General features: G+C 37.3%; 3 protein-coding genes and 1 pseudogene across 3 annotated transcripts; all 4 read left to right on the top strand.

Moving 5' to 3' along the window:
• Nucleotides 1-252: 252 nt before the first annotated feature.
• Nucleotides 253-10,504, top strand: LOC115958020 (probable lysine-specific demethylase ELF6). The gene is made up of 7 exons (XM_031076381.1): nt 253-1,901; nt 3,310-3,388; nt 3,591-3,658; nt 4,326-4,476; nt 5,417-5,997; nt 6,526-6,723; nt 7,058-10,504. The coding sequence occupies exons 1-7, from the start codon at nt 749-751 to the stop codon at nt 9,730-9,732; spliced, it is 4,905 nt and encodes a 1,634-aa protein (XP_030932241.1). The 5' UTR covers nt 253-748; the 3' UTR covers nt 9,733-10,504.
• Nucleotides 10,505-10,868: 364 nt separating this feature from the next.
• Nucleotides 10,869-12,022, top strand: LOC115957449 (probable acetyltransferase NATA1-like). Its single transcript, XM_031075691.1, has one exon. It carries the CDS (start codon nt 11,064-11,066, stop codon nt 11,769-11,771), a length of 708 nt encoding a protein of 235 aa, XP_030931551.1. The 5' UTR covers nt 10,869-11,063; the 3' UTR covers nt 11,772-12,022.
• Nucleotides 12,023-13,722: 1,700 nt separating this feature from the next.
• Nucleotides 13,723-15,180, top strand: LOC115958420 (annotated as a pseudogene).
• A 6,050-nt stretch (nt 15,181-21,230) lies between these two features.
• Nucleotides 21,231-23,879, top strand: LOC115954635 (pentatricopeptide repeat-containing protein At3g14730-like). Its single transcript, XM_031072546.1, has one exon. The coding sequence runs from the start codon at nt 21,534-21,536 to the stop codon at nt 23,448-23,450; it is 1,917 nt and encodes a 638-aa protein (XP_030928406.1). The 5' UTR covers nt 21,231-21,533; the 3' UTR covers nt 23,451-23,879.
• The last annotated feature ends 1,940 nt before the right edge of the window (nt 23,880-25,819 follow it).

Genomic DNA, 25,819 nt, shown 5'->3' with positions numbered 1-25,819 from the left:
CCATTGAACTAGCAAAAAAGTTGAATAGTGCCACGTCAAGTTGGGAAGTGAGGAAATTAATGTGGACCCCCACAAGTATTCTCTGATCTCAAATATCTGCAAAAAAATGGAAAATCTTTTGATCATCACTGGACAACGTACTCCTGTTACACACCATAGCAATCCCTATCCATACAGCGCAGGCCGCTCGGCGCTTCATGCTAACGTGCACCCAATGGTATAAATAACACATCCAGACCCCCCCCCATTCACCTCAAACCTTAGCCCAAACGAAACCACCGACCCATGCACTATGCCGCCCCGGCGTAACCTAGCCTGATCGCAACAGAGCACGCTATCTTGCGCCGGCTAAGAATTGTCACTCAAAACCTAGACAAACATAAACCTCTCCTCTCTCTCTCTCTCTTTCTCTCTCTCTCTCTCCTCTTGTGTGGTGCTTTTAGAAGGTCAATCATACACTATTCCTTCGCTGTTTCAGGTTCTATTGCTAAATTGCCCTTTGCATTTTTTTGCTGTTTGATAATAAATTTCCATGCTTTAATGTGGGTTCATCTTTCAATCACAACAAAACCCATGTACAATTTTCACCATTAATGTTCCAATCTAGGGTTTTTCTTTTCTTCTTTTTCAATAATGATTTGTTTATTGTGTATGATTGAGTACCACCCTTGTTAATGTGGTGTACTGTAATTGTATACTATTTACTTCCATTTCATGTGTTGGTATTGAGAAAAATCTTGGTTGTGTAATGGGTAATGTTGAAATACCCAATTGGCTAAAAGGGTTACCATTGGCACCTGAGTTTAGGCCAACTGACACTGAATTTGCTGACCCAATTGCCTATATATCGAAAATTGAGAAGCAAGCTAGTGCCTTTGGTATTTGTAAGATTATCCCACCATTGCCTAAGCCTTCTAAGAAATATGTGTTTTGTAACTTGAATAAGTCGCTTTCCAAGTCGCCGGAATTGGGTTCTGATGTGAATTGTCAGGGTGTTTGTTCTTCGTCGAAAACGGGTTCTGGGGATGGTGGTAATGAGGGGGAGGCGCGGGCTGTGTTTACTACCAGGCACCAAGAATTGGGGCAGAGTGTGAAGAGAACTAAAGGGGCGGCGCAGAGTCCGCAATTGGGTGTTCATAAGCAAGTATGGCAAAGTGGGGAGATATATACATTGGAACAGTTTGAGTCTAAGTCTAAGGTTTTTTCGCGGAGCATATTGGGAATGGTTAAGGAGGTATCGCCATTGGTTGTAGAAGCAATGTTTTGGAAGGCAACTTCTGAGAAGCCAATCTATGTGGAGTATGCAAATGATATTCCTGGGTCTGGGTTTGGAGAACCAGAGGGTCAGTCTCGGTATTTTCATAGGAGGAGGAGGAAGAGGAATTTTTACCAAAGGAGTAAAGAGAATTCTGACTGCAAGAATAATGAGATAGATAGTGTAACGGATTCCCATAATGGTGAGATTAAAGATTCTTCTGCCAAAAATGAACCTGATATGTCTTTGGAGACACCAAAGCCACCTACTACTTCATCAACATTGTTATCAGATGACACTTCACGATGCTCTAGGCGAAAGAGCTCAAGTGCTATTAATGAGATGGAAGGCACTGCGGGTTGGAAGCTATCAAACAGTCCATGGAACTTACAAATAATTGCACGTTCACCCGGCTCACTTACACGTTTCATGCCAGATGATATTCCAGGTGTTACTTCTCCTATGGTCTACATTGGTATGCTTTTCAGCTGGTTTGCTTGGCACGTTGAAGATCATGAGCTTCATAGCATGAATTTTCTCCATACTGGCTCTGCAAAAACTTGGTATGCAGTCCCTGGAGATTATGCATTTGCTTTTGAGGAAGTCATTCGCTCTGAGGCTTATGGTGTCAACATTGATCATTTAGGTATGTAATTTTTTTTAGATGATTATTTAGGAAAATGTTTTGGGAGTTTACTAATTTGACAAACTCTAGCATATTTTTGCCAAATTTTCTTGGAATGTTAATTTGGGGTTTTTTGTATTCACAAAGCAAAAAAATTTAATAATGAAGGCTATATTTCTGTATTATTTATAGATGGAAAGGAGTGCTCTGTTTAAATAGTAACAGGGGTTCACAATGTCTTTGCTGGCATTTACCCCATCTTGCATGGCCACTTGTCAATAGATATACCTGAATTGTGCATATCTATGACTCAACATTGTTTCCATGTGATATGACAGTGTGCACAAGTGACTGACTTGGTTGGACTGTGTAGGCTTTCAAATGATGAGCCACTACATAAGCCTTTTTTTTTTTTTGCTATTAAGATTTTGAAGCATTTATAGCTCTTGTTTTACCGTTTGAATGTAATTCTTTTTTTTTTCCTAATTATATTTCATTTAGCCAGCATGTTTATCTTTTCGCTGAATATATCATCTCTATCCTGTCATCAATTGATGTTTTATTTGATGAATGACTTACAATTCCATTTTTTTTTTCAATTGGTAAGTCACACACACAGTCAGTGATTATCCATTTGGACAGTAAAGATATGAGTGTTTGATTAGGTTCAGGGCAGGGGTTGCGAACCATTGAGTCTCAATAACCCTTAAACTACTCCAAATGAGCGTACTTTTATCTGTGGTTTAGGAGTTGTTAATTCTCAAATTGAATTGGAATTGTGTCAAAAGGCAAGCAATTAAGGAATAGCCATCCACGGGGTTCAAACTAAGGACCTATGCACTTCAAACGCAATGCTCTAAACTGTAAGCTAAGCAGTCTCACAAAGCAGGAACTGCACGTGTTTAAGAATTTAGTAAGCTATTTAGATCTTGGCTATTAATTATTCATTCTTAGTTATTCATAATTGATATGAATATAGAATGGTTTCAAAAATAAATAATTAAATGAATAATATAGAATAGAATTTCAAATATATACCCAAAAAAGTACTTTACATTTGCGGAATCTAAATTCATTTAGGTTGTTCTAAATTGGACCTGCCACTTGTAGGAGGGTGATTTTTTAAATAATTTAAGATGGTGAAGCATTAATCAAAAGTTGGTCCCACAAAAAATTTTGATTTTTTGGCAATTTCGCAAAGTATTTAATTTGCAGTTCTGTCCTGACACAGCTGGAATTTACTGTCCAAAATTTGCCAAATTTTCATTGATTTTTTTATTTTTTATTTTTAAATAGAGGCACAGTTCTTAGTCTGGCCATTTTATTTTACTTTCTTTAATGTAGACAGTTCATTTCAATCTGAAATTAGTTTGATTCTGTCACTTCTATAGCATTTTTGTAACTCAGGTCCAGTTTCTCTTATCTCCAGCTGCACTCACATTATTGGGCGAGAAGACAACTCTTCTATCACCTGAAGTAGTTGTTGCGTCGGGCATTCCATGTTGTAGGTGGGTTGCTTTCTTTCTAATTAGCATTCTAAAATTTATGTGAGGGTTATACTTTTCTGTAATTGAAAATGTTTTAGGTTTGACTTATGATGCTGAGTTGCTGTTTCTGTTCTTTTTTTCTTCTTCTTTTTTTTTTTTTTTTTTTTTTTTTTTTTTTTTGTGTGTGGAGCTGTACTCATGTCTGTTCTTATTTTTCCTTTAGGTTAGTACAGAATCCTGGTGAATTTGTCGTGACTTTTCCAAGGGCCTACCATGTAGGATTCAGCCACGGTAATTGCTTTATAGTTTTCATATATTCAATATTTTTCTGGAGATATGATTCTTTAACTTATAAACTCCTGCCCTGAACATACTGATCTTACTGTATTAAATACATACCACCTGGTGTATGGTACTTGGAGAAATACATGTTAATCTAAGACAACCTAGAAGATCGAAGTTCTGTAAAAATTTGGAGTGGAAGTTGGTTTACAAAATATGAATAAATTTCCATTTATTTTGTTTCTAGTAAAAGCAAAGGATTCAAATTTTATGTGAGCAGGAGTGCAGGGCCATTTTGGCTTGCAAATGAGCTGAAAATGTGTAGTTGGACTTAAAATGCTCAAAAGAATTAATTGGACACCTTACAACTCTTCTGCCAAATGACTTTGCAAGCACCTTTTTCTTCAAGGCCATTGCTAATCCATTTCTGTCGTAGCTAATATATATTGTTTTATCTTCCCTTTCAACATTGGCATTTCTGATTGATGTCTGTAACGGTAATTTGTATGTTTTTTCTGCTCTTAGAATATCAATGTCTCAGTGACTAGAGTTAACTAGAGAGCCTGATTATATTAGGCATGTTGCTATTACAAGAAGTTTCCTTGAATTTTTCTTTCAGAGTGTATTCATTTTTATCCTTTTAATGGATTATTATAGCCTTCCTTTTGTAAATTAGGTTTCAATTGTGGGGAAGCTGCTAATTTTGGAACCCCACAATGGCTTACAGTAGCCAAGGAAGCTGCAGTGCGCAGAGCTGCAATGAATTATCTTCCCATGCTCTCTCATCAGCAGCTGCTATACCTGCTGACCATGTCTTTTGTCTCAAGGTTAGCTCACAATAGTTCCTTCAAATATTCTGTTGATCCTAAGTTGTTGAGCAAAATTAGTGACTGAAATATCCTGTCCACATTGCCTCTTAGACTGCTCTCTGAAGATCTATACAAGATAATTCTCATGAATGTTTATTGATTGTAGTATTCTTGCCTAATTCCTCTACAAGATTAGATTCTCTTTCCAAATATTTGATGTTCAATGGCCAGACTCAGGCATCTGTGACCATCAAAGTTTCCAGCCATTCATCTTGGTGGTTCACAACTTCTGAAACATGTTTACAGATGTTAATTTGATTTTTTTTAGGATAATATGTAAATTTATGCATTTGTAAAATAGTTTATGAATGTACTTCTGATTCTGTAAGAGTTGCAACTGTTGAGGGGGATTTCTTTTTATTATTTTGTTAGGTATATTTCAAAATATGCTTTAATACTGAAATGAGTTGGGCCTTAATGCACATCTTGTGAAAACTGATAATTGAGCATTATTGTTTTACTTTCAATTTTCATATAATAAATTCTTTGAAGGGAATGTGTAATTGTGTTTGGAAAGTGGAATTAGCTGAAATATGTAATAACTGTTAATTTTTCCTTTTTATCCTTAAAAGAAAATGCTCTTCCTTTTATTTAGTGCATTAGAGAGCCTCTGCAGGGGCGGTTGAAACCACAAGAGTTTCTCTGTGGAGATAGTGCTGTTATAATTAACGTATCAGTTGTTGCTTAGGGCCATAGATGAGTAACAAGGGCTCGGTAGGCAGATTTCTACTGTACACTTTGCATTTGAAATTGATACTTTGGTTGCATTTACCCTTACTTTGTGCGATGCTGCTTTTACATCATATGTTTTTGCTTATTGTGTCCATATAAATATCATGTGGATACCATATCTTTAGTTATTTCTTATGTATGATTTGCTGGACTGTTTTGATGCCAGAGTGCCAAGATCCTTACTACCAGGTGTGCGCAGTTCTCGCCTGAGAGATCGTCAAAAGGAAGAAAGAGAATTGTTAGTAAAGAAGGCTTTTATAGAAGATATTCTAAAAGAAAACATTAAGCTATCTAATCTTCTTGGAAAAGTATCAACTTGCCGTGCTGTTTTATGGAACGCTGATTTACTTCCATATCCAAGTAGAGATTCTCAATTGCCCAGCATAGTTGCTACTGATTCTACCTCAGCAAGAGAAAATGCTTCCCATATTCATACTGAAAACAACAATAATATTCAGAACGATCTGATGCACGAGATGAACTTGTATATAGAGACTCTCAATGATTTGTCTCTGGATGGTGACGATTTATCATGTGACTTTCAAGTTGATTCAGGTACATTGGCATGTGTGGCTTGTGGAATACTTGGTTTTCCATTTATGTCTGTGGTACAACCATCTGAAGAAGCATCCCTGAAACTTCAGCCCATGGATCATCATTTGGTTCAAGGAGGCCCCAGAGCCTCAGGACCTGAGAATGCTTGTTCCTCTCCAGATCATGATGGGTCTATTAAAAGCAATATTCCAGGTATTTGATCTACATACTTTCTTGCCTGGTAATTTGCTCACATTTTCAATCACTTCTTTAATCTTATTCTGTCAAAAGTAAGTTGTCATTGAACTTTTCTGGATTATATGTTAAAGCCTTACTTCATTCTGTGACCATGTTGTGGTCTATCATATTGTTAGATTGGTTTGTCATTGTTTCTAGCATCTACATGTACACATTTACCACTTCTACTCGTATTTCTGGCATGACCCCGAATCAGCTAAATGTGTTGTGCATTAAACTGTGTTAAAAAGAATTGTAGAAGAATGCATAGAACTAGTCTTAAGTGTCCACATTATATAAGTTGGGCTCCCATATTATAGAGATGTATTAGCAGACCAAACAACCATGGGGAAGAATGACATTTTTAAATGTATCTTCAACTGGTGCCAGTAGCTTCTCATCAAAGCAAACAAAAACATGAAATTGAATAGGATTAATCCTTTTGACCACTAAACTCGGCCTCTTCAAGTGCTGTACTAAGTTAATTAATGCTTTGTTCTTCAGAGAATCTCCCTCCTTTTCCTGATGTTTCTCCACCACCAAAGGATCTGAAAATGTCACTATTAACCAAATTTGACATGCAATGGAACACCTCTAGTAAATTTCTGAGGCCACGGATTTTCTGCCTGGAGCATGCCATTGAGATTGTGGAACTCTTGCAGTCAAAAGGTGGAGTAAACGTGCTTATGATTTGCCATTCAGGTAAGATAGGCTTTAACTATGTCAATGATTTATGCTGCAAATTACAGTTGTATACCCACCCCTAATTTTAAAGTTAATCACTTTCTCCCTTTTTTATTTTATGATATTTGATTTTTTTTTTTTTAACCTCTCTCAAGGATAAACCTGGTTTCTGAATGATGTTGAAATTAATTAACATTTAAATGAGACACATTCAGCTATTGTTTAATACCCACTTTCTGTTTACTATGAATCTGTGACACATCTTTTATTTGTCGATCAACCATTATGAGCATACATGCACATCATCCAGATTTCAACAATAATTATTCTTCAATTTTCTTAATTTATGTAGACTATCAGAAAATGAAGGCACATGCCATGGCTGTTTCTGAGGAAATTGGTAAACCTTTTGATTATAATGAAGTTCCATTAGATACTGCATCCCAGGAAGATCTGAACTTGATAGATCTTGCAATTGATGATGAAGAACATGATGAATGCGGAGAAGACTGGACATCAAAACTGGGTATCAATTTACGGTACTGTGCCAAGGTCAGAAAGAACTCTCCATCTATGCAAGTACAGCATGCACTGACATTGGGTGGATTGTTCTCTGAAAAAAGTGCCACTTCAGAATGCCTGACCATCAAATGGCGGTCTAGAAGATCACGCTCAAGAAAGTCAAACCATTCTTCCCATGGTAAATTGTGTGAAACAGCTCAATTAAAGAAGGATGAAGTGTTGGGGGGAAGGTCAAATGGCATCATTGTCAACAATGAAAAAAAACTAATTCAATATTCAAGAAGGAATCCTAAGTTAAAATTGGGTGGTTCCACAGGTGCAAGTACAGTTGATGGATGCCCTGGAAAGAATCTGTCAAAAGATGTTTCAGCTGCTACTTATGGAGACCGCGATAAGCAAAGTGGGAAGGCTACTGAAAATGACCTTTCTAACAAAGGAAATTCCAAAAGTGATGCAGGATTTGTTTTCTCTAGTGCTTCCGGAGTGTCTGAAATGCAGCATGAATCCTCAGGGTTTGCAGCTACCAGTGGTAGGAGCTTGAATTCTGCTCCCTCCCGAATTGAAGATTCCCCTGTCTCTAATACACTAGTGGTTGTTGAGACACACAGTGAGAATCACACTCTTGATGATTTTGACATTGATGGCAAAGCTTGTAATTTAGCAACATGGGATGGTTCTGAGATCCAACACAAGATCAAGAGCACTGATGAAACCAAGGAGGAGGACAAGATAACTTATGCCGAAAAATGTGGTAGTCCACTTATCATTGCAACTTATGAGAGGTCTGGAATGCAGGCAGAGAATCAAAGTATGGAAAAAATCAGCATCACAAGTGAGTCTTGTCATCTGGTTTCTGAAGGGCAGTGCAATGTTTCAACGGAAGGGGATGTTTTGATGAATGAGGTTTCTGATCTTCCTAGACCTCCAACTCCCCATGTTGCTGATCCTGTTGTGAGAAATTTTGAGGCACAGATGGAAAATGTAGTTCTGGAGGAATCTTGTGTCAACAGCAAGGTTCTCGTGTGTGCAACTTTAGACAATGAAGTGCAGCAAGAGATCCACACCACCAGCAGAATTGAACATGATGGACCTCTTTCAAGTAATGTTGCACCAATCAACCAGCTTACTCTTGCCTCAACAGAAGGTGTTTCTTGTAATATTGCAGTGACAAACCAGCCTACTCTTGCCTCAATGCAAGAAAGTTGTGAAGGTCCCACAGGGATTCGTGCTGCAGAAGACATTAGCATTGCCATGTCTTCAGGTGCAGTGGAGCAAGAACTTGAGTCTCAAAATGGAAGTAATGAGGATGAACCAGTTTCAAGTTATGTTATACCGTCAAATGAGCCTACTCCCGCATCAAGAGAGATCCATTCCCCAGACAGAAATAATGAGGAACTTGTCTCAAGTTCTGTTTCACCAATGGAAGTTAGTCGGCCTTGTGTATCACTGGAACAATATCCCGAAGTTCCAAGAGGGTGCTCTGCTGAAGAAGACTTGCATGATGGTGTGACTTTAGACACTGAGGTGCAACAAGATATCCAGACTTCAGATGGAACAGATGAGGGGATGCCCGTCCCTAGTTTCATTACGCAAGTGGAAAAAGAGCCAGTAACTATCTCAGGGGGGGTATGTTACAAAGTTTCAAGAGGGATCAATGCTGAGGAAAATTTGAGTGGTGGAGTGGCTTTAGATAATGAAATGGAGCAAAAGAAAGAGCTGACAAATGAAAATGATGAGGAGATTTCTGAGTATGATACACTTATAAATCCACCTAGTCCTGCCCCAATCCAGAGATGTTCCAGAATCCAAAGAGACACCCATTTTGCAGAAAACCTGCTTCGCAAAGAAGTTTGTTCATCACAGGATGATAGAGAGCTTGAAAGCATTGAGTCCACTCTACTAGAACCCAGATCAAGCAGGGACAAAAGAAGAAAAAGAAAAAGAGAAGCAGACCATTTGACGGAAAACAAGTTCGGTTGCAGTGACTTTATCAGGAGTCCATGTGAAGGGTTGAGGCCAAGGGCTGGGAAGGATGGAGCCAGTAGATGTGGAATTGACACCAGTAAAATAGTTGAGGAGAAGTTAGTGCGAAAGAAGGTGAGCAAAGCTTCAGATGTTCCTCTTCCTCCTAAGAGTAAAAACTCAATGGGGTCTCACAAGTGTGACCTTGAAGGCTGCCGCATGAGTTTCAAAACAAAGGCAGAGCTTCTCTTGCACAAACGCAACCGGTGCCCACATGAAGGGTGTGGGAAGAGGTTCAGCAACCACAAGTATGCAATGCTTCACAAACGTGTTCATGATGATGACAGGCCCCTCAAGTGCCCATGGAAAGGTTGCACCATGTCGTTCAAGTGGGCATGGGCTAGGACTGAGCATATACGTGTGCACACTGGTGAGCGCCCATACAAGTGCAAGGTTGAGGGATGTGGCCTTTCTTTCAGGTTCGTATCAGATTACAGCAGGCACAGACGGAAAACAGGGCACTATGTGAACTCACCTGCCTGAAGATATGTCTTCTTTGTTCAAGCTGGTTTTGTAATATATAATATGGGTATAAGCAAGTGGGGTTTCTGAGGCCAAAGGGTTACATGTAGTTTACATTGTTCTGGTTAGGTGTAGTGTTAGGCACATAGATTGATCATTTTGTAGGTGGGCATTCTCCAATCATTTGTATGCATTGATAGTTGAGAAGTCTTAAGGGTCTTGATCTCTCTGGATTCCTCGTTTAGAATCCAGCAGCATCATCAGCAGGAGAGGAAGCTCTCCCCAAAAAACAAAAACAAAAGAGAAATGCTACATGTTGGGTGGTCAAATCCTGGCTGGCCAAAATTGTCAGACCTACTAGTTTGGTTATCTAAGAAGATGATTCTCATTTTTTTGTACCAGTGAGGATAGATACTATGTTCTTTGTTGTCCCTTGGTATATGGATGAAGTAGATGAATCGTGGGACTACATTACCAATCTTTGTCTTGAGGGGTAGTGATCAAACAACGCTAGAGTTAGAGTCTGTTCGAGATTGACAATGTGCCAAATGTAGATATGAAATGAATATTGACGCCTTTCTTTTACATTTCTTCTCTTTTGTATTTTTCTTTCTTGGAGGAGACAGATGAGACAGGTACCATTGATCAGGCTAGAAAAATCCATTGCTATGCTTTTGTGGGCCTCTTCGCTTGTCTAGAAGTGGATTTGGATAATGTGCTGTGGGTTTGGATTGTTTTTTTGTTTTTTGTTTTTTATTGTATATCATGCTTAAGTGGGTCTGAATTATTTTAATCTTTGACACGACTATGCAAGATAGACAAATCATTTTTGCCTTAGTTGTTTCAAGTATGAAGAAGGTGTTTGATAATTGCAATGAAAATATATGCGTGTAAAAAAATGTGGAAAATATGAATAATATTATTTAAAAATTAAAAATATATATTTAAGTTGTCATGTCGGGCCGAAATTTCCACGTACCACACTAAAATTCTTAGTCAAAATATTTTAACAAAAATTGTACGTTTCTTTTTTTTGATGGAATAAAAAAAAAATTGTACGTTTCTTTTGATAAGATCAAATCTTTAACAGCGGCCTAGTTACGTCTTCCAGCAGCCCACTGCTTTTTCAAAGACAAACTTTTTTATAAACTACCGTGCAAGTAAGAAAAACTCTACTCCATTAATCTCATCGAAATTTCATACCTCCTGTTTCCACCACCAAACCAAAACTCAACTAGTATAACCGTAGATTCTTGAAGAGTAAGTGTTAAGTGCAGAAACTAGAAACCCCAATTTTCTCACTTTCCCAAACCAACAAGTCAACAACGAAGAACCAAAAAAACACACTCAAAATGGCCGCAGCTGCACCACCACCAGCACCAACCCCAGCTGCCACAGCACTACCAGACCCAACGCCAATAGGTTACCCTCTCTTCACACGCATCCGTCTCGCCACCGCATCGGACGTCCCTCACATCCACAAGCTCATCCACCAGCTAGCCAACTTCAAACACCTTGCCCACCACTGCTCCGCCACCGAAGCCTCCCTCTCCTCCACACTCTTCACTTCCCCACCTTTCCAATCCTTCACTGTCTTCATCCTCGAACTCTCCCAAACCCCATTCCCTCCCCAACTCCACACACACTCAGCTCTCTTCTCCCCCATTACCCAAACCATCACTCTCGACCTTCCCATCGATGACCCAGAAACCGAAACCTTCAAATCCAACGATAAAGATTGTGGCTTTGACGTTGTGGTTGGTGGGTTTGTTTTGTTTTTTCCGAACTACTCGACTTTCTTGGGGAAACCAGGGTTTTACGTGGAGGACTTGTTCGTGAGGGAGTGTTATAGGAGAAAAGGGTTTGGGAAGATGCTACTTTCAGCTGTGGCTGCTCAAGCTGTGAAGATGGGGTATGGGAGAGTGGAGTGGGCGGTGCTTGATTGGAATGTGAATGCTATCAAGTTCTATGAGGAAATGGGTGCTAAGGTCTTGCAAGAGTGGAGGATTTGCAGGCTTACTGATGAGGCTCTCCAAGCTTATGCCAATCCTGCTATCTAAAAATTAATGGGTTTTTTTTTTTTTTGGTGGCTTTTATTTTTTTGTTTGTGTATATGGATTCCAAGAAATGGAAAGGAACAGCGGGGTTAGTGTGCATGACTAGGGGGAAGATGTAGCTGATGTGAGTGTGTTTGTGATCTACTTGATTCCTTGATGTTTTCTCTATGTAATTTGATTTCTATATGCTTAGTTGGTTCCTCAAATTTACTTTCATTGGTGTTTGTTGAATGTTACATATATGTTGCTTTGTGTGTTTCGTTGTATCAATTTTTTCCTTTCTTTTTTTCCAAGTATTTCAAAGCTTTAAACACTTCCATGTATTATCCTCTTTTTGTGATAATCTCATGGATTATCCTCATCCATGGATTATCTTTTCCTTTTACAATAGTTGGATTAAACACTTTCCAAAACATTTGAATAAACTGTTGCCGGATTACCAGACTTGGGGCCGAGGCTTCTTTGTGGAAAGTGATTTGGGTTGAGGCTAATCTGGATTCTGGAACTATCTAGAGGGCTGAGGCTTATTATGTTATTTTCTTGAGAGGACCAAAAAGAGCTCTAAATCCGACATGATTGGATTGCAATTCTAATTTTTCTCCACGTATCCAAAGTTCTAGTCCCCTCGCGAGTCGTGATGATGGGGCCCACAGTTAAGTCTTGATAGTATGCTTGTGAGGTTGACAGGTTGTAGATACATTCTATGTGGGAGGTTTTTGTCACCAACTTTGACAAGAGTCTTGTCAAAGAAATTTTTTTTTTTTTAAATGGATAAGACTCGTAAATTTAAAATAATATAAGATGTATTATTTATTCAATGTTGTTAGTAACAAAATAATCAATTTAGAGATTTCTCAAAGTTCAAGGACTTAACTATCGTTTCACACTTAAAGGAACAAGGGATCAACTTGGAGGTTTCTCAAAGTTCAAGGAAATAACTATCAAATATTTTTTTGATAGGGGAAATAACTATAATTTCACACTTAAAAGAGCAAGGGATCAATTTGATTTGGACCAAAGTTAAGAGTATATAAAACAAGTTTTTTTTTTTTTGGGTACATTAGTATTTAAAAATAATGAATAAAAAGGTCACTATTTTTTTATTATACTCTTTATCTTTTATTTGCCTTTTCCTTAAAAATGAAATACTTTACATTTCTTTCTAACCATTCTATTCATTTTCATTGAAATTCCAAATAGCATAATATATAAAATATTCATTTAAAATCCATTTTGTTTAATTCCCTTTCATTCCTTCTCCCTTCCTAACAAGTTGTGAAAATCCACTCCAATCTCTTGACCTATTCTATTCCTTTTCTCTCCTCCCAAATAAGTTGTAAAGACATAAGTGTTTCTCCTACTTCTAGAAGAAATGTTTATGGTTTAAAAACTGAACCATTAAAAAAAACAATAAAAAGAAAGTAGTGATACTTATGTTATGTAATTAATTTTTAATCTCAACCTCTTGACCACCAAAAATAAAAATAAAAAGAATTTTTTTAACTTTTTAACTTTTCTCTCTCACATTATAGAGTAACTGCATATATCTCTCCAAAAAAAAAATAAATAAATAAACTGCATATGCTTCGTAATAGTTAAGGTTCCAAAACCAAATCCCTACATGACAACTCAAAAGATTATTTTAATAACAAAACCTACTTAATAACTTTTTAATTTATTTAATATAGTTGAATAATCAAAGTGAGGCAAAAACTACCGTAATGGGAAAAGGATCTCCTCCTAATTAGGAGGAAAACTTTGGTTTTCCATTCGTCCCTTTTCCCCTCATTTTAGGAAGCACCGCTTGTCTGATCAATATTTTTTCAAATTTATTAGCTAAATGGCTAATGGCAATTGGCACATACAAATTGTATGATACAATAAAGTCACATACAAATACGCATACAGCTAGTGGCTCCTTCGTTAATTGCCTTCCATACTCTCATGACCTATCTCCAAACTCAACTAGTATAAATGTAAATTCCCACACCCCAACCTCACCACCTCATGAGATATATAACTGGTTCTCTCATATCATTCATTCTTCCACGATAAAGAACCAAGAAAAGTGAAAATGGCCACAGATATTGGTCACCAACTCTTCACACGCATTCGTCTGGCCACTCCATTGGATGTTCCAAACATCCACAAGCTCATCCATCAGCTGGCCATGATCGAAAGCCTTGACCAACATTTCTCCGCCACAGAAACCACTCTCTCCTCCCCACTCTTCACCTCTCCTCCTCTCCAATCCGTCACTATCTTCATTCTTGAACTCTTCCAAGCCCCATTCTCACCCACTCCAACTCCTTCTCTCTTCTTTTCCCCCATTACTCACATCATCACTCTCCAGTCTCCACCTCCCCATCGATGACCCTGAAAGAGAAACCTTTGAATCCAACGATAATAAAGACGTTAGGGAAACCAGGGTTTTAGGTGGAGGACTTGTTTGTGAGGTAGTGTTATAGGAGGAAAGGGTTTGGGAAGATGCTACTCTCGGCTGTGGCGGGTACAAGCGGTGAAGATGGCGTATGAGAGAGTGGAGTGGGTGGTGCATGTTTGGAACGTCAATGCTATTGAGTTCTATGAAGAAATGGGTGCTAAGGTCTTGGAGGAGAAGAGGGTTTGCAGGCTCACTGGTGAGGCTCTCCAAGCTTATGCCAGAACTGCTAATTAAATATGGGGTTATTTATTTTTTCAAGAAATGTAAAGAATATATAGAGGGGTTAGGGAAATGGATTAAGGTAGAGATAAGATGATGTAAAAAATAAAATAAAATAAAGAGAAAGAGATTAAAACTAAAAAAGATAAGAGACATAAACATGATATTGCACTGACTTGGGCCAAATAATTATAAAAATAAAAAATTAGTACCACAAAAATATGTGCACAATTGTCATCAGACATCACAACTCTTCATCTATTTAATGTGATTATTGATTAGTGGATAAAAAGTTATAGGTTCATTTAAAAGTGACAAACACTCAGTTATAATCTATCACACATAAAAAATTTATGGTAAAAAAAAGTTTGTTTGTGGTAATATAAGACCTCGTTAATTAATTAAGTTGTAGAACACAAGGAAGAGTAGGATCAAACACTAAAAAAAAAAAAAAAAAAGTAGTTATCATGGATGCACAAGTTGAATATAATTAAACTAAATATTAAAACTTAGATTAGTGACAAGTCAAGTTAATTAAAGGCACATACAATGTTGGGCAGTTACTTAACTTACCTCAAGGAAATCATGGGTAATTATCTCAAACAGATAATAAAAAGTCAAACAGCAAGACACGTGCTAAGTAAATAAAGATAGAAAGGAAGCAATTGCCTCAAGGTAGTTATATGATGTTACCAAGTCCAACTAATAACAAGACACTTGGCAATGAGTGTTAATTAAGGAAAAAAAAAATCAAGCATAACTGTCAAAGCCTCAACTATAAATAGGGAGTGATTCTACAAGTAAAGGACACCACACACAACCAAGAATACATTTAGAGCACTTCTAAGAGCTTAAATTATTGGGACATCTAGTAGTTCTTAGATAATTCAAGTAGTTCTTAGGCTTTGTAGAAGACTTTATGCTTGTAAGTTCGTTCCCTTTGTATTTGCAATCTTATCTAATTAAGTATTCAATTAGTTTGATGCAAAATTTAGTTGTTTATTCAAGTCTAATTTGATCTCCCGCCTGCTTCAAATCAATTTAGTGTTAGAGTAATCATTTAAGATTTAATCTATTATATTTTTAACAATTTACTTTACTTCAAGATGACTTTTTTGGGATTAGTTCACTTTGAGATCAGGGGCGTAGCCAGGAATACATACTTGGGGGGTTGGGTTGTAACAGAGATATACTAAATATAATTCTTAAGTCTATTGGATACAAAATTATCAACTTTCATATATCATTATATACTTGAACATGTTGGGAATTCAACCGAAATTCCAAACCTGTGAGAAACAAAAAAAATAGAGAAAACAAAACGCCAAAAGTAAAACAATCACACGCACAAGACAGTATTTACGTGGTTCAGCAATTTGCCTACATCCATAGAGTTGTAGGGATTTCACTATTATCAAAGAAAATTACAATGTGCGGCTACAATGTTTTTCTTTCTCAAAAACAACAAGACAAAACCCTAATCACAAAAAAAAACGGCTTTTATATCCTGCGCATAGGATTCACAACGAACTACAAAACGGGCCAAAAAAATTTTGTCGGCCCAAGCCTCCGCTCCATGGACTAAGCCTCAGTAAATCTCCCATTATTCGGGTCAAGTCGGGTCATCAACCGGATCAAATCATGCCTGACGACGATTTTTCATGGAATAAAATTCATCCATTATCATCTCTATAGTGAAATTCCCTGCAATTTCCTTCTCTATATAAACTATCATATTATCTGCCAAAAGCTCATCTCCATTCTATTGCGAAGTCTTGTTTTTAACAACTTCATAGCTGAGAAAGCTCGTTCTGTAGTTACTGTAGAAACTGAAAGGGTCAACACAAGACGAATAAGTCTATCAATCAAAAAATAGATTTTAGACTTTCCTGAAATTTTTAATCCCCTACATAGCTCGGAAATTGTACTCATATTCTGAAAATCTGGATGTTTTATCACATCAAGCTCATAATGTTGCAATTGAGACTCCAAAAGTTCTTGTTCATGTTCAGTGAAATCTTGAGGATAATATTTCTTAACCAAATTGCATATATGAACAATTTTGAATAATCTAAAAGCATCCTTGGGATTTAAAGCTGAACTAAGAATGACAAGTTCCGTTGTTAGCTCACAAAATCTACTTTTCAATTCTTGCAATTGAAAGTCTATTGCAACTGTAAATATGTCAATTCTAAAATGATGTTCCATTGTTAAATCATCATCTTGACAACGATATCTACCTCGACCTTTAGTGTAACGAGCATTCATATTAGGAATATCAATTCCATGTTGTTCACAAAATGATATAACACTAGCAAGTAAAGGCTCCCATCCATCATCTCTCAACTTTTGAATAAGTGATTTTGTAGTTAAAACTAAATGCATGGCATTTAAAAGGTCTTGAGAATGTTGTTGCAAAGCTTGACAAAAAACATTAGTAATTCTCATTATCTCTTTCATCAAATGCAAGATTAAAATAAATTCAAATGATGTTAATACCTGATAAGCTCCCTCGGCATCACCGCGTTGTTTATAGTTAGCCCCTTCCTCAGAGATAGTGTAGATAATTTTGCAAATAGCATCAAACATTTTAATCAAACTACAAATAGATTGAAAATGAGATCCCCACCTAGTATCTCCAGCTCATTGCAAAGTACCAATCTGGTTTGCACCTCTTCTAGTCTCAATTTCATTAGAAACAATCATATTCTCAACTTGTTCTCCTTGAGCATGTTGCAATTCATCATTACGCTTACTAGAACCAACAACAATATTGATAATATTAACCAAATGATCAAAGAATTGATGAACATCTTTTACTTCTCTAGATGCTGTAACTAGAGCTAATTGCAACCTATGAGCCATACAATGTACATAATAAGCATATGGGCAATCTTTAAGAAAAAGAGCTTGTAATCCATTCCATTCACCACGCATGTTACTAGCCCCATCATATCCTTGACCTCGAATATTTTCAATGTGGAGGTTGTAACAAGAAAGGACAGCACATATCTTATTCTTTAAAGTCAATGCAGTAGTGTTTCTAACATGCACAACATGAAAGAAACGCTCTTTAATGAAACCTTCTTTATCAACAAACCTCAAAATGATGGCCATTTGCTCTCTCTTCGACTCATCCCGAGCTTCATCAACAAGAATGCAAAATTTTGCATTCTTCACGAATAGCATTTCGCACATTACTAGCAAGAATATGCAAAATCTCCTTTTGAATTGTGGGTGATGTATATTTGGCATTTCTTGGAGCATTTTCCAAGACAACACTAGCTACTTTGTCATTGAAAGTTGATGAGAATTTTATCAATTCAATAAAATTACCACTATTTTTTGAATCAAGGCTTTCATCATGACCTCTAAAAGCACAAGCTTGGAATGTTAGCCATCGAGCACACTCTATTGAGGTTTTGAGCCGCAACCAATTATTCTCTAATTCTTTTGACGTTTGTTTCTCAATTAGCTTGTCAATATGTTGTGAATAATTCTTTAAATCCTCGCAACATTTCACAGCAATTTTATGTGGGGAGTTTGGTTATTTCCCTACATGACGAATTAAAGGACAATTCATTCCATCTTTCACCTTTTTCCAATTATTAAAACTTGTTGAAATGAATGCATCTGATCCGGGAGACCTATTGGTTTCTTACTAAAAAAGTAGCAGGGTAGACAATATATCGCATCCATTGAAGGTGAATATTCCAATCAATCCTTATGTGAAACAAACCATGAAGGTTGAAATCGACGATGATGAGTATCATCATTGTATGGATAGTCTATATCTTTAAGTTGGTATGGACCTTCTATGAGATAAACTCGTCGGATTTCATCTTGTTTGTTGATAGGAAATTCACATATTTGTTTACGTATTCCTGGATCAAGATCTATCTCTTCAAATTGAAGTTTTGGACATTTGGAGGGGTGTTGATCAGGCATCGAAGTATTAACATTTGTTTCTACAGCCACAAGTGTCCTAATTTCTGAATTGCTAACATCTTTTTTCTTAAAGAATGCATCAATTGTTTTTCGTTTGCTCATAATTCTTTTAACTTTAAGAATATGACTCAAAAATTAACCTAAAAAGAATTTTAAAAAATAAAATTTTAATTAGAAATTTTTGCTTAGTTATATGAATGTTATTCATACTCAAGAAAAAAACAAAATTTTCACTATAATTTAAACAGTCAACCCATTTTTAATACAACTTTAATTAATAATAACCCCTCAAACAAAAACAAAAATAATTTAATTAGTTTGTCTTTTATAATGTATTGGTTAATTTAATTATATAGCTTTAATTATTGTTGTTTAGCGTAACAATAAACTATATTGCTTTAATTTATTTGTCATTAATTATACTGCTTTAATTTATTATATTGTAATGTACATATTACATTAAAAGAGCCGAACATTATACATTCCATGTGCAGCACAATAATTAAAGCAGTGTAATGTGCTGCACATTACATTGCTTTAATTATTGTTTACCCGGTCCCATGAGCCCATCTACCCCCTCTCCACCCCACTCAACAGACAACAGACAAGCACAACATGCGCCCCAATCACAATAGCTAGCTGTAATCAGAAAATTTCGCAATGCCAATCACAAATCACAACACAGTGAACACACGTTACACTAAAGACCAACACACTAACCAACAAAAAGGGATAAGATAAAGCCAAATTTAAAAAGACAAAAACAGAAAAAAGGCAAAAGCCAGCCAATAAGAGACTCACAATTCAAAAAAGAGAGAGACTTACTAAGATGTGAGATCAGATAGGTTATTAAAGTTAAAGAATAAAGAGAGAGACATTCATAAATTTCATTTCATTTTTTCATTCAGTGAGATAGAGAGAGAGAGACTGAGAGAGAGTCAGAGATAAAAACCTCGAGGGAGGGCAGGACTGCCAGAGGGAGCAATGAGCAACGCTGCATCGGAGCAGAGGCAAAGCGATCTGCGATCTCCGATGACCAATCTACCATCTACGATCTGCAAAAACTTCATTTCATTTTTTCATTTCAAAGAGATAAAGAGAGAGGGAAAAAGAGAGAAATACCTTGAGGGAGGGCCGGAGGGAGCACCGAGCACCGAGCACTGGAGCAGAGGCAGAGCGATCTGCGATGAGGGGCGAGCGACGACGACGATGACAAGCGAGCTGCTGCGTCGCGGCGACGTGACCGTGGGTTACTAGGTTTGGTTTTTGGTTTGTGTATTGGGGATTTTTTTTTTTAGATAAACTCCTTTGTCACTCTGTGTTTGGTTTGCTGGAATTTGATTTGCTTTTGCTGATTTGCTCTGTATAGGTAGTATTGGGGTTTGATTTCTCTGTCAACGATGTGATGGGTTCATTTTCTGATTCTCTGTATTGATTTTTTTTTTTTTGGTTGAGAATCTGTGGGCTTGCTATGAGCGAGCTACCTCTGTAATCTATTGGGCTCACCGTGGGCTTGGCTCTGTTATTTTTTTTTTTTTTTTTTTTGCTTAAAAGTAGAACAGATAATTTTTTTTTTTTTTAATTTGAGGGTGTTCCTAATTTTTGATTGAGGGCTAGGAGAATGGGTGAGAAACGGGTAGGGGGGGCCGGCTGTCTAATGTTGGGATGGGGGGGGGGGGGGGGGGGGTGGGAGGGGCTATTTATTTTTTCTTCATAGTCTAATGGGGATTTTTTTTTTTTTTTGCAGGGGCCACAATCCCCCCAAGCCACTATGTGGCTCTGCCCCTGTTTGAGATGATTTACTCCAAATTAGTTCACTTTTGAGATGATTAATTGGAGGGTCTCAATTTGGGGCCCAAGCCCAACAAGTATGGGGTCTTGGTCTAAGGGACACAAAAACAATGAATTTGTAGAGAGTGGGCTACAAAATCAGGCCTTAGCGAAATAGATAGTGGCTAAGGTTGGGCTACACAACACTTGGACACAAGAAAATCCTGTTAATGTTCATATATTCTCAGTCCGAGGAGATGAGATAGATATTTGCTGGTTCTTGCTTTAAGTTTCCAGTTATTTTTCTGTTCCTCTCTTTTTCTTGTCGTGCCCTTCCTCATGAGGACTCCCTTTCTTATATAGTCTCCTTGAATCCATCATAGCCTTACACTTGTTGATTATCTAGACTCCCACTTGAGTGCTTGTCCCATCGGACACCCCCTTCATCTTTCTGTGAGTTGTGGTAGTTAAGGCAGCACTGTTCACAGGTTTTCTCCACATTAATACGGCCAAAAAAGTAGCTGCAACGCATTTAATGTGGTAGTTGCAGCCTCTCCTTTGACATCTTACATTTCCTTCTTTGCCACGGGTCTGTAGGACTCGTCCTTCTTACTAATGTTCGTTGGGGTGGGTCCTTTAAGTAGGCAGAGTGCATGTTGAGCCATACTCGTCACGTCCGAGGAGATATTTCTCCTCGAACTGCCCTTTAAGTGACTTCATGCCCACAAGAATTGGACTGAGACCTCTTTTGGCATCTACATCCTCTCCTTGGACGTGGTTGATCATCTCGTATGGGCCCAAGGTCCATTATTTGATTTTGGGCATTTGGGCCTTTACCCCTACATTAATAATTACCTTAAATCAGTTTAGTTCAATTAGGCTTGATAACTTGGTCTTTGTAACTTGGGCTTAATAATTTGACTTAATCATTTAGGAACTTAGCGGCCGTTTGGTAACGTTGTTTTAGTAATGTTGTTTGTATTTTTTGTAAATATATGTGGGTGAAAAAGTGTAAAAATACGTGTAATGTTGTTTAAAAACTGAAAACATGTGTTTAAACACATGTACTAAACAAGCCCTTAATCACTTAAGATTCTCTCATTCTTATTAATTAACTCGCTCATTTCCCCAAAAATCCTATTAAATTAGGCATTTTTGGATCTCAAGCCCTAGTCTTGGAAGTTAGAGAATCACTTCAAGCAACTTGAAACTAATAGAGAAACTAAGGTTAATTAAAAATTGATTTATACTCAAACGTGATGATTATGGTATTTCATGAAATTCAACATATATATAGTGTTTCATTTCATTCACATACATATGATTGTGTGAAAGTGAAAGCAGCCACTAGAATGACACAAAAAGAGAGCTTAGATTTTCTTTAAATGAATCTACGGACCGTCTTATGCGTATCAAGAATCCACAAACCTTGTTGCTTGTCTCTTCACTTCTCTTCCTCATCTTCTAAATCCAATGCCAAACTTTCTGATGACTCAAGTTACAGCCTTTCCACCTGCGTTGCCTCTTTACAAGGCTGTGCCCACCACAAGAATCTCAGCAAAGGCAAAGAACTCCACTCTTACATGCTCACCAATGCCTTTCTTAACTCTCCTGTATCCACCACAAGCCTTATCAACATGTACTCAAAATGCAACCGAATGGAAGATGCTGTTTTGGTGTTCAATCACCAAGCCCATCATTGCAATGTGTTTGCCTATAACGCAATCATTTCTGGGTTTGTGTTAAATGGGCTTGCGGAAGATGGGTTTGAGTTTTATAAGCGTATGAGGGTGTTGGATGTTAGGCCAGACAAGTTTACTTTTCCTTGTGTGATCAAAGCTTGTTGTGATATTGTGGAGGTTTTGGAGGTTAGGAAGATTCATGGGCTGTTGTTTAAACTTGGGTTGGAGTTGGATGTGTTTATTGGCAGTGCTTTGGTTAACACCTATTTGAAATTTGGGTTGATTGTAGAGGCACAGGAGGTGTTTGAGAAATTGCCTGTGAGGGATGTTGCGCTTTGGAATGCGCTGGTTAATGGGTATGCACAAATTGGGAGGTTGGATGAGGTTTTGGAGGTTTTCAAGAGAATGGGTAAAGAAGGGGTTGTTCCTAATAGATTTACGGTTACCGGGGTGTTATCGGTTTTGGCTTTGATGGAGGAGTTTAACAATGGGAGAGCAATTCATGGGTTTGCGATGAAAATGGGGTATGTTTCAGGTGTTGCAGTTTCCAATGCCTTGATTGATATGTATGGGAAATGCATGCATATTGGAGATGCTTTGGAAATTTTTGAGACGATAAATGAGAAAGATATATTTTCATGGAATTCAATCATATCTGTTCATGGACAATGCGGAGATTATGGTGTTACTTTAAGACTTTTTGATAGGATGTTAGGTGCTGGAGTTAAGCCTGATTTGGTTACTATCACAGCAGTCCTTCCTGCTTGCTCTAATCTGGTTGCACTGATGCATGGAAGACAGATTCATGGGTATATGATAGTCAATGGGTTGGGGAAGGATGGCAATCATAAAGATACTGATGATGTGCTAGTGAACAATGCTATTATGGACATGTATGCAAAATGTGGCAGTATGAGAGATGCTCATTCAGTTTTTTGTAAGATGAGAAATAAAGATGTGGCCTCATGGAACATCATGATCATGGGTTATGGCATGCAAGGTCATGGTGATGAGGCTTTGGATGTGTTTTCTCGTATGTGTGAGGCACAAATTAAGCCTGATGCTGTCACATTTATTGGGGTATTGTCTGCATGCAGCCATGCAGGCCTTGTGAGACATGGGCGTGAGTTATTGACGCGGATGAAGTCAAAATATGGTGTGGATCCAACTATTGAGCATTATGCCTGTGTGATTGACATGCTCGGTCGAGCTGGGCAGCTTGAGGATGCTTATGAATTGGCAAAATCAATGCCTATCGAGGCCAATCCAGTGGTATGGAGGACTTTGTTAGCAGCATGTCGGCTCCATGGTAATGCTGATCTTGCTGACGTTGTTGTACGACAGGTTCTTAAACTTGAACCAGAGCATTGTGGAAATTATGTACTAATGTCAAATATTTATGGAGTAAGCGGTCGATATGAAGATGTATTAGATATTAGACAGGCAATGAGGCAACAAAATGTGAAAAAGGCACCAGGGTGTAGTTGGATTGAGCTCAAGAATGGTGTGCGTACTTTTATTACACGTGATATGACCCATCCTGAAACCAACCTTATTTATGTAACTTTAAATTCATTGACTGTGCGTATGCATGAGTATGGTTATGTGCCTAATCTCTAACATTGGGGTTGTGCTGAAAATCTAGCATGGAACTATGCCAATAGGAAATTCTTTAATTTTCCCTGGGATAGGCGGGAAAGAAGGCAAACTAAGATTGTATCAAAGAGTATTGACAGTTTTGTTTTGGTTTGTGTGCCAAACAAAGTGGCAATGTTTTGCATCAGATAATTTTGATATTTTAAAGGAAAAACAACACTACTACTGTACAATGCATTCAAGATCATTCACTGGACAGCATCAGGAGAAAAGAGCCTGAATCCACAAAAGGATCATGATTGAGTTGAGCACTAGAAGACTAACCTGAGCTTATGTCCCCAACTTACAGGTTGATTCATATCCCTTTTTAAAAATTTTTCCGGTATCTAATGGTCATGGGATTCTCTGTGTATTCAGAAAATACAAATTTTATAACATGTGGTAGTTCAAATCCATATTTTTAATCCGTGTATACTTTTTTTTTTAAATTAATTATTAGCAGTGCACAGTATAAACTCAATTGCTGCTTGAACTTTTGGTGAAGTGGATGAATTATGGATGTTGTTCTCAGGTTTCATGTCACCCCCATGCCAATGAAACTTTTTACTTGACATCAATGACACTAGCTATGTGTTGACCTATGCTCATGTAGTAAGTTCACAGTACTCATTTGACCGCTGCATTAACAAAACATTTACTAGAATGGTGACCAAGGTTGTTTGAAGCCTAGGAGGCCAAAACGATTATAGAAAATATAATCAAGGGTTTTTTTTTTTTTTTTTTTTAATAGGAAAATATAGTAGAGTTGAGCACTTCAGGAATGTTGAAAGTCCTTATATTGACCAGAATACTCTGTCTGTCTGTACTAGAGCTTCTTTCTGTCATTGCTAGTACAGCTAAGTTTCCTTGTTTCATTTATGTGTTTTAGATTAATATCTTGCAAAGTTACTTATTTTCCTGATTGAATTAGATTATATATATTTGCTTGAGATCGTAGTCATGTCTGTATGTGTGTGTGTGTGTGTGTGGCTTTACCTTTATTGGTGGCAGAACCCCTTTGGCAATCTCTTCCTTCTGTAAATGCTTCGTTTAGCAGATTCAAGTATGGTAAAGAGGAATTCAGACACAAAAAAAACAAATGATTCGGACACAAACAAAACAGATGAGGATCTGGAAAGTCATGAAACTGGCAGTTTTAAGCCTGATTGAGACTCAGTGAAGTTCTCTCCTGATATAAATAGTATTGCAAGTTCAGCTGTGATTCCTGTGAAGTATTCTGCTACCTCTTCAGCTGTGATTCAGGCGTGGTCTTGCCATGATCTTTAGTTGCCAGGTCTGTGAAAACATTTTGTCTCAAATCATGTGAGAAAGGGGTGGTGGTAGCATGTTGTAGTAGGTGTAATAATCTACACCTGCTTGCAGATTTTCTCATATGGTTTAGAGAACCAGGGAACTTTTGAAGAATACCTTGCTGCTTGTAACAAGGAAGTGAAGACTGGTTCTGTTGAGACCTTGAATCTGATGCTTGAAGATTTAGCTGGAAGGATACTGTGAAAGAATTATACAACAGTATTACAGATAAGATATCTAAGTTATAAATAATTTTCGTTGAACCTAACTGTTGTTTGTTTTGTTAAAGATTTTTTTTTCCTTTTTTTTTTTGGGGTTAAATTAAGTTACCTGTTCTTATTTTTAAGAGTAATCGCAATTCGCAAATGCTCTATGCATGGCATTTTCCGCTTGGGTATCTATTGACAATGTACACGAGTCTTACACTTTAATGAAACACCAGTTGTTTTCTTGTAGTTAATGAATAAGAATCCTTTCCAACAGTTTATATCATTTCAAAGGATACGTTATTGTTATCGATTTTGACAGCAGTGTAGTTTGTATTAGCTTGAAGGTTTCTCTCATACAGAAAAGTATAGAATAGGGTATCTCTTGCATTCAATGTGCTTAGATCCTTGACCAAAAGGTAAATGGGCTTGTTGATCTAGTTTTTCTGCAACTCGGCGGAGTCAATTGAATTAAACAACCTTAAACCATACAATAAAACGCACATTTCTTCATTCTAAGACTCGAAAGATGGTTCACAGACAAAGATGAATGCTTTTCCATTGCCTTGACCCTTGAACCCATGAGTTAAAGCCCTCCTGTCCTAAAACATTGGGACAAAACTTAGGTACAGTATTAAGTTGCTGTTATATAAATCATTCTCTTAAAATTTAGTCATGTGACTATATTTAACTAAAAGTGCATTTCCATCCTATAAAAAAAATCTATAGGCTAAATTTTAAAATGAAAACTTAAGGAATAACACCTCAATTTTGTCCTAACATTGAGTATGGGTAATTATAAAAAGAAATCATTTCAGGGTGGTCTCAAAAGTATTG

This window comes from Quercus lobata, chromosome 8 (genome assembly GCF_001633185.2).
Source record: "Quercus lobata isolate SW786 chromosome 8, ValleyOak3.0 Primary Assembly, whole genome shotgun sequence".
NCBI lineage: Eukaryota > Viridiplantae > Streptophyta > Magnoliopsida > Fagales > Fagaceae > Quercus > Quercus lobata.
The sequence above is the reverse complement of the archived record's forward strand: the minus strand, read 5'-3'. Positions and strand labels throughout refer to the sequence as shown.

Excerpts from the sequence above, each read along its gene's own strand:
- LOC115958020 (XM_031076381.1), top strand. The coding sequence starts at position 749 with ATGGGTAATGTTGAAATACCCAATTGGCTAAAAGGGTTACCATTGGCA. Across the intron at positions 1,902-3,309 it reads TGTCAACATTGATCATTTAG|CTGCACTCACATTATTGGGC; the intron begins GTATGTAATTTT and ends TCTTATCTCCAG. Across the intron at positions 5,998-6,525 it reads TATTAAAAGCAATATTCCAG|AGAATCTCCCTCCTTTTCCT; the intron begins GTATTTGATCTA and ends TTTGTTCTTCAG.
- LOC115957449 (XM_031075691.1), top strand. The coding sequence starts at position 11,064 with ATGGCCGCAGCTGCACCACCACCAGCACCAACCCCAGCTGCCACAGCA.
- LOC115954635 (XM_031072546.1), top strand. The coding sequence starts at position 21,534 with ATGAATCTACGGACCGTCTTATGCGTATCAAGAATCCACAAACCTTGT.